The 11,350-nt window shown below is 38.9% G+C and overlaps 4 protein-coding genes across 7 annotated transcripts; 2 read left to right on the top strand and 2 right to left on the bottom strand.

Moving 5' to 3' along the window:
• Positions 1-272: 272 nt before the first annotated feature.
• Positions 273-1,531, bottom strand: Borcs6 (BLOC-1 related complex subunit 6). 3 transcript variants are annotated; one of them, XM_076904779.1, is made up of 5 exons: positions 1,408-1,531; positions 1,039-1,318; positions 788-945; positions 526-686; positions 273-436 (listed from the first exon to the last, which is right to left on the bottom strand). In XM_076904779.1, exons 1-5 carry the CDS (start codon positions 1,501-1,503, stop codon positions 385-387), a joined length of 747 nt encoding a protein of 248 aa, XP_076760894.1. In that variant the 5' UTR covers positions 1,504-1,531; the 3' UTR covers positions 273-384. The 3 variants fall into 3 exon arrangements, with proteins under 3 accessions (XP_076760894.1, XP_076760893.1, XP_076760895.1); XM_076904778.1 differs by having other exon boundaries at positions 280-436; positions 788-1,318; XM_076904780.1 differs by having other exon boundaries at positions 283-436; positions 788-1,318; positions 1,403-1,490.
• A 275-nt stretch (positions 1,532-1,806) lies between these two features.
• Positions 1,807-4,292, top strand: Pig-t (phosphatidylinositol glycan anchor biosynthesis class T). Of its 2 annotated transcripts, XM_076904771.1 has the most exons (8): positions 1,807-1,999; positions 2,073-2,250; positions 2,347-2,578; positions 2,646-2,813; positions 2,887-3,184; positions 3,255-3,407; positions 3,531-3,777; positions 3,853-4,292. In XM_076904771.1, exons 1-8 carry the CDS (start codon positions 1,822-1,824, stop codon positions 4,106-4,108), a joined length of 1,710 nt encoding a protein of 569 aa, XP_076760886.1. In that variant the 5' UTR covers positions 1,807-1,821; the 3' UTR covers positions 4,109-4,292. The 2 variants fall into 2 exon arrangements, with proteins under 2 accessions (XP_076760886.1, XP_076760887.1); XM_076904772.1 differs by lacking the exon at positions 2,646-2,813.
• Positions 4,293-4,783: 491 nt separating this feature from the next.
• Ova (ovaries absent) lies at positions 4,784-7,407 on the bottom strand. The gene is made up of 7 exons (XM_076904373.1): positions 7,350-7,407; positions 7,078-7,315; positions 6,855-6,995; positions 6,596-6,793; positions 6,343-6,525; positions 5,660-6,272; positions 4,784-5,579 (listed from the first exon to the last, which is right to left on the bottom strand). The coding sequence occupies exons 2-7, from the start codon at positions 7,282-7,284 to the stop codon at positions 4,885-4,887; spliced, it is 2,037 nt and encodes a 678-aa protein (XP_076760488.1). The 5' UTR covers positions 7,285-7,315; positions 7,350-7,407; the 3' UTR covers positions 4,784-4,884.
• A 966-nt stretch (positions 7,408-8,373) lies between these two features.
• Non1 (nucleolar GTP-binding protein 1) lies at positions 8,374-10,900 on the top strand. Its single transcript, XM_076904767.1, has 8 exons — positions 8,374-8,463; positions 8,537-8,811; positions 8,905-9,142; positions 9,228-9,470; positions 9,555-9,806; positions 9,891-10,181; positions 10,248-10,526; positions 10,591-10,900. The coding sequence occupies exons 1-8, from the start codon at positions 8,416-8,418 to the stop codon at positions 10,891-10,893; spliced, it is 1,929 nt and encodes a 642-aa protein (XP_076760882.1). The 5' UTR covers positions 8,374-8,415; the 3' UTR covers positions 10,894-10,900.
• Positions 10,901-11,350: the final 450 nt, after the last annotated feature.

The following is an 11,350-nucleotide window of genomic DNA, read 5'->3' on the forward strand; positions in this document are numbered from 1 at the left end:
GGAACAGAACCGAACCGAACGAAAGGAACGGAATGGAATTCTCGTTCACAGTATCGGATCATAATAAAATTATACACGTATATAATCGTGAAATTATATTTATGACCATATGATGCATGACTGTGTTACATAAAACTACGTAAATACGTCCACAATGAAAGATTTATAGCTTTCCTTATGCATCAATAAAATGAATTATTTCGAATATGAAATTATTAAGTTATAGTTAAGAGTAATACAGTTTCGAATTTCTTCGACTATTTAAAGGTTGCATGTGTCAAATAAATATTCTTTTTCGCTACTGAGAACAGAGTCGACCGTAACAGCCTTCGCGAACGATCTAACCGATCAGAGCAGGCAAACGATTTAATTATGCATTATAAGTTACAAATTCATCGCGCTCTCAAACAACTCCAACATCCTCTTCATTTCTTTACTGAAAATTTAGAGCAAGAAATTTGTTGTTTGCATAAAATATCAAAACAGAAGATGAGTATAGTTCTAGAGAAACATTTTAATATTTACATCTGTTCCGCTAGCTTGTATACAGGTCCCATAGATTTTGACAATTCCTCGCATTTTGCCATTAGCTGATACATCGATTTGATATTGTGGTCAACGGCGTCGCACGTTTTACAAACAGCATCCCTGTAAGTTTCTAAACAACCTACTGTAAGCGCGGATGCCTGAAAAACAGTTTCAGTCGAGTAAAATTTTAAAGAATCTAAGCGTTTGTTACTAGTCGATAAGAGAGGAATAAAAAAGGTAATATCAAAAGATAAGTTACACTATGCAAGATGGCAGCTAGATTTTCCGTTAACGCGTCAACAGAGGTGGCCACTTTCCTTGCTTCCATTTCTAATTCATTTAGTACGTTATGATCGAGAAGCGGCAGCTGAGGTGTCAAAGCTTGCCTGTACAAACAAGGAGTGGAACTACGAGAACCTGGAAAAGATGGAGTTTCTCCCTTTTTTGTCACCGGACTGGACAGTTTAATCTTGTTTTCTAAATCTTCGGCAACAAATAAAACCATATCACCATCTTGCATGACCGTCCCCTCAAGTTGTAAATATCCCATGGCTTTGTGGTAGCTCGGAACATCGGTTACATCTTCGTCTTCCATCGGACTTGTTTCTCTATTTTTTAAATTCAACTGATCCGGCCTACTACCAGCTCCGTTCATTTTTTCCAAGCCACCTTCCAAGAATTTTGTTCCATCCATGTCCGGAGAATCGATCAACGACCGTAACTCCGAAACAGGTGGAGAGGATTGAGAATCGAACGATATCTCCGAATAAGAGGCTGTCATCTCGTGCAGCTAAAATGGTTATCATTACCGGCTCCATCATTCCTTCGGACGAAACCAACTTTCGCTAACTCTAGAGAATTCACTAACTCTAACCTTACTCGGTCCTCGTCGTAGTCGATAGTTGTAGCTGCTTTTTCCCCGCGTATTGTCATTCCTTGCTGCTTTGTATATGTTTCGCCTTCTTCCGAATCCATATTTAACTAACAGTTTACACGCTTTTACACTTTCTTAACAAAACATACGCCTCCTTTACTCGAGTATACGAACCCAAAGTATACGAACTAGTCTAGATAGATATAGCTGCGATTACAATAACAACATTATCGATTCTTGGAGGAGTCGTTTTCATTAAGGGAACATACTTCACTTGCCATACCGTTGAAGAACTCTTGATTATTAGATTATAGAATTCGGATGCAATGCAATGAAATGAAATTATTCCTTCGTTAGTGTAGATAAGTGCGTGAAATATTTTTCCTTTTAAGAAATCTACTCGAATCTTGTTTAATGCGATGGATACTGCAGCGACGTTACTGTTATCTCTCCTATTCGTCGGTGTTATAAAATCGGTGTTTCCGCAAAATGACTTTTTCGACGAAGAATTAATGTTAAAACCATTACCAAGTAATCATGTCTATGCATATTTCCAATTTACTACTGTATGGGAAACAACGAGAAATCCAAACACGTGTAAGCAACGAAACATGGTAAACATATTTATCAACTCATTTACATTTTATGCAAAGAAAAATTCAAATTTCAGTTCAACACTCCCATTTGTTTCCAAGAGGGCTCGGAGAAATTATAAGTCGTCACGGTGTAGACGAATTACATCTTACGTTGACCAAAGGATTATGGAATTATCAAAAATGGGGATATCCTTATCACGATGCTGGTCCTGGTGCCGAAATATCTACGTGGTTTCATAAAGATGTCGACAAGTGAGGCGCTACTAAAAGAAACAGAAAAAGAAACAAAGAGACCAACAACAATTTTTAATAACCAATAATAACAATATTATTTTCACGTTGCCACAGTGTCGATGACGAATGGAAAGGTTTAACCAACGCTTTAGCTGGTTTATTTTGTGCCTCTTTAAATTTTGTTAATCCATCGAACAGTATATCCCCGGAGTTTACATTCCGTCCCATGGGCGTTGTTGAACACAGCGTTAATTCCAGTTATTTACGTTATACTTCGCTACCGAGAGAGATAGTCTGTACTGAAAATTTAACGCCATTTAAGAAACTACTGCCATGTAATTCTAAGGTATGCGCAGAACATACAGGCTTCTTATTGACAGACATGTATATCGACGCGTGTAATGTTTTAACAGAAAGGCTTGGCATCTTTATTAAATTCCGCTTATATTCATGATACCAACTATCACTCCATTGGTGTACATTTTCGAGTTATATGCAGCAACACAATCTGCAATAAAACATCATTAGAATTACGGCAATCCGTTTCGCTGATATACGATACCGTAACCGATGCGTCACAGGTAAGTTAATGAAATAAAATTGTACAAACCGATGGACATTTTCCGGCGTTCATCGTATAAATTATTTTCACAGGATTGGTCGATTAGAAAATTTTTTGGAATGGGTATTAAAGGAGCCTGCCCTCTTGCTACGCTGAGCAACGTTTATATCGATATATCTAACAATAACACCAATCAAATGTATAAATTAGTTCCTCCACCGAGTGCTAAGATCATCAGCCTCCGCGGAGGGCAGTTAAACGAAATAGCAGTATACGATATTAGGTCTCATTCTGCGAAAGGAATGTTTAATATCGGAGTTGTACATCAGACCACGCACAAAGCTAGTTTAAATTATCCTTCTATTTTATTTACCAATAGATACGTTATAGGTTTGTATTAATATTCAAGTTATACTAAGAACGTAATGGTAGAAAATACCGATGAAACATTGTTACGCAGGATATGGGCAAGAAAGGGGTAGTTTAGTAACTAAAATTTACAATAATTACTGGCAAACACTCGACATCGTTTTATTAGAAAATATTCCGTGGTATCTGCCAGTATATCTACATTCTATTACAATAACTTGTGGCACAAGAAACATAAAACCATGTGAGTATAGTATTTCTACTCTTGTCCGCATTTCTGATACTTTCTGATCTAACTTTTCTATTCTTTCGTTTCATCTCGGAGTTATTTTTCGTTGTTTTCATTCGTTGAAATTTTATATTATAGTAGCACAGCGCTATCGACCAGGCAAAGAAAGAAAAAGTCCTTACTATTTAGAATTAATTTTACGCTTACCACCGCAATCGGTAACCAAATTCTCTATAGAGATGGATTATTCGTTTCTCAAATGGCAAGAGTATCCACCAGATGCCAATCATGGATTTAACATGGGCCCGGCTATAATCACCGCGTTACTTCCAATTGCAAGAAATTACACCGCGTTACCGGTCGATGGAAGTACTATAACGTCAAGGTTGTATAAATCAGTCGCGATTTCAAAATGTTTCATTTGTTAAAAAATTTAATTGACACGTCTTTAATCTTTCAGTTTTAATGCCTCCAGAGAGGGATATATGGTACAGCTAAGAACCGAATCTTTATTAATTATTCTGCCTACGCCTGATTTCAGTATGCCGTTTAACGTAATCTGTTTAGCTTGTACAGCAGTTGCCTTGGCTTTTGGCCCTCTTCATAATATTGCAACTAAAAGATTAGGTTTGAAACGCGTTGAAATGGATTGGAAGGGGAAATTACTAGCATTTTTAGTAAAAAAAATCACTAGAACAAAGAAAAAGCAGGAATAAAAAAAATGTAATTTATTATACTTCATTCTAGATATATTCGCATATTTTCATCTTTGACTATAGCATTAAAAAATTTTTGTTAACGAGAAACAGAAAAGAGGGAAGAAAGGAAAAAGAAAATGAAATGCAAGTACAATCACAATTTGCAACTCTCTGAGGTACAGAAACAAGATCGATTATAAAAGAGATAAACGATTTTCATCTGAATTTTATTTGTTTTTTCCTCCTGCCTTTTTCTTCTTCTTTTTTTTGTTTCTCTCTCTCTCTCCCTCTCTCTCTCTCTCTCTCTCTCTCTCTCTCTCTCTCTCTCTCTCTCTCTCTCTCTCTCTCTCTCTCTCTCTCTCTCTCTCTCTCTCTCTCTCTCTCTCTCTCTCTCTCTCTCTCTCTCTCTCTCTCTCTCTCTCTCTCTCTCTCTCTCTCTCTCTCTCTCTCTCTCTCTCTCTGTCTCCCTTCTCATTCTATTTTTTTTCCCAATAATATATAACATATAAAAATGCGCTTGCTTATTTTTTTACATGATAAACGCGATATATTCGACATATAGTCTTTGAAAATAGCGGAATTTCATCGATTATCGTTACATGTGAAACGTGAACATTTTTTTTCTTTTGTTTTCTCTCTTCAATGGACCACAACACACTGCAAATAATATTATAAAATGATATATGTCCTATCCGTTCTTGAATATTTTTGAATCGTATAAAAGTGAAACAATAAATATTATGTAACATTTAACGCGCTTACGACGAACGTTGTACACCCAAACAAACGATATTTCATGGTGCCGGTCTAAGAACTGGGGATAAACACGTACGCGTAACGTTAACATTGTACTTGTTCGTGTAATTTCCAGCGTCATCGTTTATCAAAGCGGTGCTATCATTCGGCAACCATTCGCGAGTTTGTTCCGTTGTATGGACACGAGGTATCAAATTAACTTTACTCGAAGATAGTTTTTGTAACAGCGATTTTTTTACACCCTCCGCCATACAGTTCATCGGATCTCTATTTTCGTCCGAAGATTCGGGAGTGCATGGATTGTCCTCTTCATCGGAGGAACAAAGATCGATCACTGTAATGGCATCCAACCGTGGATTTGGGTACAATCCTCCCCCTTTAATCGATTTAATAACAGTGTTATAATTGTCATCACAAAAATTGTTACCTTGGGAAATAGTTAGCTTTTCATTACTAGCTTCGCTGTTAACTTCTTCCTCGTTTCGTTCCGTCGTGTTTATGTCATTTTCGTCACTTGGCGCTTTACGTTTCGAAGAAATGTTTTGCCTGCTCACTTTTTCTTCATCTTCCGTCATCGACTCCTTATTGCCAACTGAAATGTTTTCAACGAGACATCCATCATATTTTAGCGGGTTTTGTGTCAGATGATTTATTTGCTCCTGCGTGACTCGTGTCAGAAGAACACAAACAGGCCGACACACGATGTACAATAATTGCGACTGTATGCTCAACACTGGAAAAAGCGTAAACAACTCTGTAAACGAATACTCGAATAGAGATATATTGACTCGAACGTGTTTAAAGATCACTCACTTGGTTTTCGTTTTACGGAATTTACAAACTGGTATTGGTGCACATAATCGTATCCTGGTTTCTCCCGATTCGGCTTGTGCGTAACGATCCATCTGTCGTGATCGACTTCCGTTTCTAACCACTTTGGTCTAGATGAACTACTTAAAACAGGTGCGATAAGATGTCTCTCTATTCTCTCGAGTCTTTCCTGTTGCGTTTCTTCTGTCATCGCCTTTGACTTTTTAGCTAATAATATACCAGCGGGAGAAGAAAAGGGAATAGTTGAGCATCTTGCAAAATTGGTGGATCCACGAACACGCCGGGAGGTACGTTTGATACCGCTGCTGTTATTGTTGTTCTCGTTGCTGTTGCTGTCGTTCTTATTGTTGTTGCTGTTGCTGTTGTTGTTGTTGTTGTTGTTGTTGTTGTTGTTGTTGTTGTTGTTGTTGTTGTTAACAGTAGCACTATTGTTTGTTTCGACAGGTTTCGATTCCACTTTTACAGAACACAATTGAAAATATTCCAAAAACTGATCTTGCCTTAATTCAGGCTCGACGATTGGCAAATCCGGTGTCGGCGGCCGCGAATTACCTTCGTTCCGTTCCTGTCGGCAAGGACAGACGCGTTCGTGTTCCTAAAAAACGACACAAAATTATCATTCATTTTCCTCTTCGAACCTTTTAGAATCAACTTATATTCTTTACCTTCATTTTGTCCAATGCTATAAACTGGGCATCGCAATTGTCACATAAATAAATATCTTCTGTTGGTGGTTCGACCATCGCGATGGAATGCTGTTGTTGTTTCGATTTATTACAGTAGGAGGTGACCACCCCGCCGCAGGACAATAACTTTTTCCGTGGACTTTCGTACCTTCTATCATAATTCTACAAGTAAAGCATGCATGTTATCGTTTTTCTTTCCACAAGTTAAGTTGCATTGACCATAAAAACTGACCATATTTTCGTTACGAAATGTCACTAATAACTTTCCAGTATTCTTATGATAGAGACTCGTCGTCGAGTCCCAATTGTTAATGTACTCTAAATCTTCTTGAGGATACCGTGCAAGATACGAACAAAAGCGTAACAGATATTCACTTCTGTGGTACGTGTAGCATCTGAATACTATTTTCTTCAAGTTTGCCATCCAATTCTACATAACGCGCAAAAAGATTGAGAAGGTGTTCGTACTCGTATAGAAATAATCGACTTACATCGTTCATTTTCTTGGGCCTCGTTAAAGGATTTGAAAATTTCACTTCTTTCGGCCACCACCGTGGTTCACTGATTACTTCGGTAGTGTCGTGACCTAACGAACACTGAACCATGAATGTCACAAAGCGTTCTAACTGTATCTGAAATGTTGATCGCTCGTTTACCATCTAATCGGGTAATGTTCGCTAAAAATGTTAATCCGAGTAAAAGCGTCATTCTCACCAATGTAATCTTTTCCAAAGACGTTGGATGTCCATTGGCAAATAAAAGAGGAAGATTGGATACCACGGCACCTTCTTCCAAAGGACTGTTGTATTTCGGTTCTATGGTATTCGCGTCGGTCATTGTGGTTTGATTCATTTCATCGGACAACCGGTTTTGAGGTAAACCTACCCCGTAATCTTGTTCTCGTAATGTCGAGTATCTCATTTTCCCGAAGCTGTCCCCCGCATTATCTTTACTCGATGTACATTCAAGATACGTTTTTCAGAAACAACAAAACTGTTACCAATTCTGTTTAGTCTGCGTACAGAAATATTATTTAAAGGAAATGGAAATTAGTGGAACCGGAACAGTTTGGCTAAATAGTTTTAGTAGAAGATCCACCAATTTTTTTAGGAAATGCTTTAGTAGGTGTATGCCGAGTACCTCTCTCTGCTCGATACGGGCGACCTTTCTTGTCCCCTGTCCCCAGACTGTTCTCAGACCGATTCTCCCTTCTCGGACCGATAAAAATTCGTTCAATTACCAGTTGACGATCGAGAAATTAGAAATAAAATTAGAAATATATTTGTTAATTCAACGATAGAAATGTTAGAATAGAGACACATCTCGTATTACCTTGTAATTATTATTACATATTTAGTAAGAAGTAAGTAAAGAAAGTCTTAAATCGGCTATTACGGTATTATTTTCGAAAAGTTCATTCACCGTGCAAGTGGACTGCTAGTAGTAGCTAGTGAGCAGTCTAACAGTTAGAGATTCGCTATAAATCCGTAAAGTGAAAAAGATGGAAAGAAAGTGGAAATCACGTATGTGTGTGTTGCAGAGGCATGCACGTGTACATGTGTGCTGACAGTTCCCTCGTTGAGAATAGAATATCTAGCAACGGCAGTGTACGGTCAGTTACCGTAATTCAAGATGGTGGGACGAATCAACTATCGTAAATTCTCGTTACATGTAGGCATGTAGGTTACAAAATCGTACAATCGTAAACCGTAATATCGTATCGTCTACGATACGTACGATGGGTAATACTCGACACCAAAGAACTAGACGAACTAGACGAACTAGACGACACTCTAGTAAGATAATTCGTTTAATCGGAGACCATAGACTTTGAGAGACACGATGGTTGGTTCTTCCTCTAGACTAGGGGAAATTCTCATCCAATAGGAATGCAGTGTTCTCGAGCCGTCAATCTCGTTACCGGTGAACTATGAAATCTATACTAGTTCTCGTTTCAATGCATTTATAGCCACGCGCACCAATTATCAAACTAAATAATTGATCATTTTCTCACGTAATTAAACAAACCGAATTCGAATAGAACGCATCGTAATGGGTTTGTACAATTTCAAGAAGATAGCGGTAGTGCCCACCGCTAAGGTTAGTACCAGTTGCACTGGCAAATTTTTACTTTACTTACGTTACAAAATTTTTCCACTTTCTCCTTCTCCAGGATTTTATAGATATCATTTTGTCGAAAACGCAACGTAAAACTCCAACTGTTGTACACAAGAATTATAAGATAACAAGAATTCGCGCATTTTACATGCGTAAAGTGAGATTTACGCAGCAGAACTTTCACGACAGGTTATCTCAAATCATACAGGATTTTCCAAAGTTGGACGATGTTCATCCATTCTATGCCGATTTAATGAATGTTCTGTACGATAAAGATCATTACAAATTGGCCCTCGGTCAAATAAATATAGCCAGGCACTTAATCGACAAGTAAGTAAAGTCGCTCTGTATAATACCGTCCGAGCGTAACTCCACATTCTTCCATCCACATGGTCCACATTCTTCTATCTACTCTTGTAACAGCGTCGCAAAGGATTACGTTCGCTTAATGAAATACGGAGATTCGTTGTATCGATGTAAGCAATTGAAGAAAGCCGCTTTAGGTCGTATGGCGACAATCATGAAGAGACAAGCCGCCAATTTAGCATACTTGGAACAAGTTCGTCAGCATTTGGCTCGTTTACCTAGCATAGATCCTTACACGCGCACTATAATAATATGCGGCTTTCCAAATGTTGGCAAAAGTAGTTTCATAAATAAGGTAACGCGCACAATTTCGATAAGCAGATGATTGCATCCGCCGCTGGAGAGAGTACTAATTATCTAGAAGTACTAATTATCCATAGATCACCCGTGCCGATGTCGAGGTTCAACCGTACGCATTTACGACAAAATCGTTGTACGTTGGTCATACGGACTACAAATATTTAAGGTGGCAAGTAATCGATACGCCTGGAATTTTGGATCATCCGCTCGAGGAAAGAAATGTAATAGAGATGCAGGCAATAACAGCACTCGCGCATTTACGAGCGGCTGTACTTTATTTTTGCGATATATCGGAACAATGTGGTCATAGTTTAGAAGAACAGGTAACGCACCAGCGGCCTGGCGTAGTGGCCACGTTGGAAAATGTCGGTACAATACATCGGTTTAAACGGATCAATATCTTTCAGGTGAAATTGTTCGAATCGATCAAACCTCTGTTTGCTAACAAACCTCTAACGGTTGTAGCGAACAAAGTGGACGTTTTGCGTATAGAAGAACTTGCGCCCGAAAAACGAACAGCGTTAAAGTCATTGGAAGACAAAGATGTTCCCGTGTTCGAAATGAGTACGATTACAGACTTTGGAGTGATGGATGTAAAAATACAAACGTGCGAACGTCTGTTAGCTTATCGGGTCGATCAGAAGATAAGAACGAAGAAAGTGTGTTGGCTGTTCCTTAAAAAGTACAACAACGGTATCCGCTTTACGTGTGTCGTGTAAATTCGTGGACGTTTACGGTTACAGGTAGAGGGATTGTTGAATCGTTTGCATGTCGCGCAGCCAGTGCCGAGAGATGAAAAAATTCGCGTTCCTTGTATTCCTGAGAGCGTTCTAAAGAAGAGAGAAGAAAAAATGGCAAAACAATCCAAGACGAATCGAAAGTTGGAACGAGAGATAGAAGAGGAATTGGGAGACGATTATATCCTCGATTTGAAGAAGAATTACGATATAGAAGGCGAACAGAAATTCGATGTAATCCCAGAGATTTGGGAGGGACACAATGTCGCTGATTACATCGATCTAGAGATATTCGATGTTTGTATATCATTTATTTAGTTCGTTCGTTACGTCTTGTTTGCTTACGATTGTCCATTTTCGTAGAAATTAACAAAACTGGAACAGGAGGAGCAATTACGGGAAGAGGCGGGTATGTACGATTACAAGGTGGCAGAGTTGTCCACCACGATGCGCGATATCGTAGAGATGGCTAAGCAAATTCGAGTAAAGAAGGCTATCATGAAAGACGAGGCTCGTATACAGAAAGCATCGACAAAACCTGTGATACCACGCACAACAACGGCCAAGCTTCGGGACAGATCGGTATCCAAGTTGAAAGAACAGATGGAAGATTTGGGTATCGATATGGAGGATAGTGAAAACGTGAGTAAGATCGGTGGCAAAAGGTTCCATTTAGATGATTAACCATTTCGCGTTGTTCGGACAGGCGCATTTCGCGAGAACGAAACGACCACGTTCGAGATCGTTGTCACAACCAGCTAGGAAACGCATGAGGTTGGAATCCGAGTCACGATCGAAAGGTCGCAGCAGTTCGAGACCGTCGCGCGATGAAATGGGTGTTAAAGATGTTACGATGAAGAGCAAATTGAAGAACATTGCGCACAAAGCTTTACGAAAGAAACTCGTAAAGAAAGGTCTGAAAGGAGAAGCTGACCGATTCATCGGTACTAAGATGCCAAAGCATCTGTTCTCAGGAAAACGAGGTATCGGCAAAACAGATAGAAGATAATGATTATCTTTCAATTTCCATCGAATTACTTTCAGCAAATAAATCGATTCGCGTTGTTCCCAGTTTCTCTAGTATTTGTTAGTCTAGTTTAATCGATTTGAAGAGAACCTAACGCGATATGTATGAATGAATCGTCATGGATTGCATAACTCGGTCAGCGTTATGACCTACGGCCCCGTATAGAGGGTAAGAAACGTCGCGCTCGTCGGAAGTTTATTGCTGTCGTATCGAGATAACCTTTTACACACCACGTATGGAAGTTTTTATTGCCCTGTTCGTTCATTCGTACCCCTTCTTTCTATATAATCGATATCGGAGTTGCATTGTGCAACGGTCCATTGTTGCCCCGTTACGTAGCAAAGTAAATTATACCGAACAAGTTATTCAATTATTTCGGTAATTTGGCAGAAAATCAACAATTGCCGATGATCCCTTCCTTAGATCGAGGCGATTACGG

Source organism: Xylocopa sonorina, chromosome 11, assembly GCF_050948175.1.
Source record: "Xylocopa sonorina isolate GNS202 chromosome 11, iyXylSono1_principal, whole genome shotgun sequence".
NCBI classification, from domain to species: domain Eukaryota; kingdom Metazoa; phylum Arthropoda; class Insecta; order Hymenoptera; family Apidae; genus Xylocopa; species Xylocopa sonorina.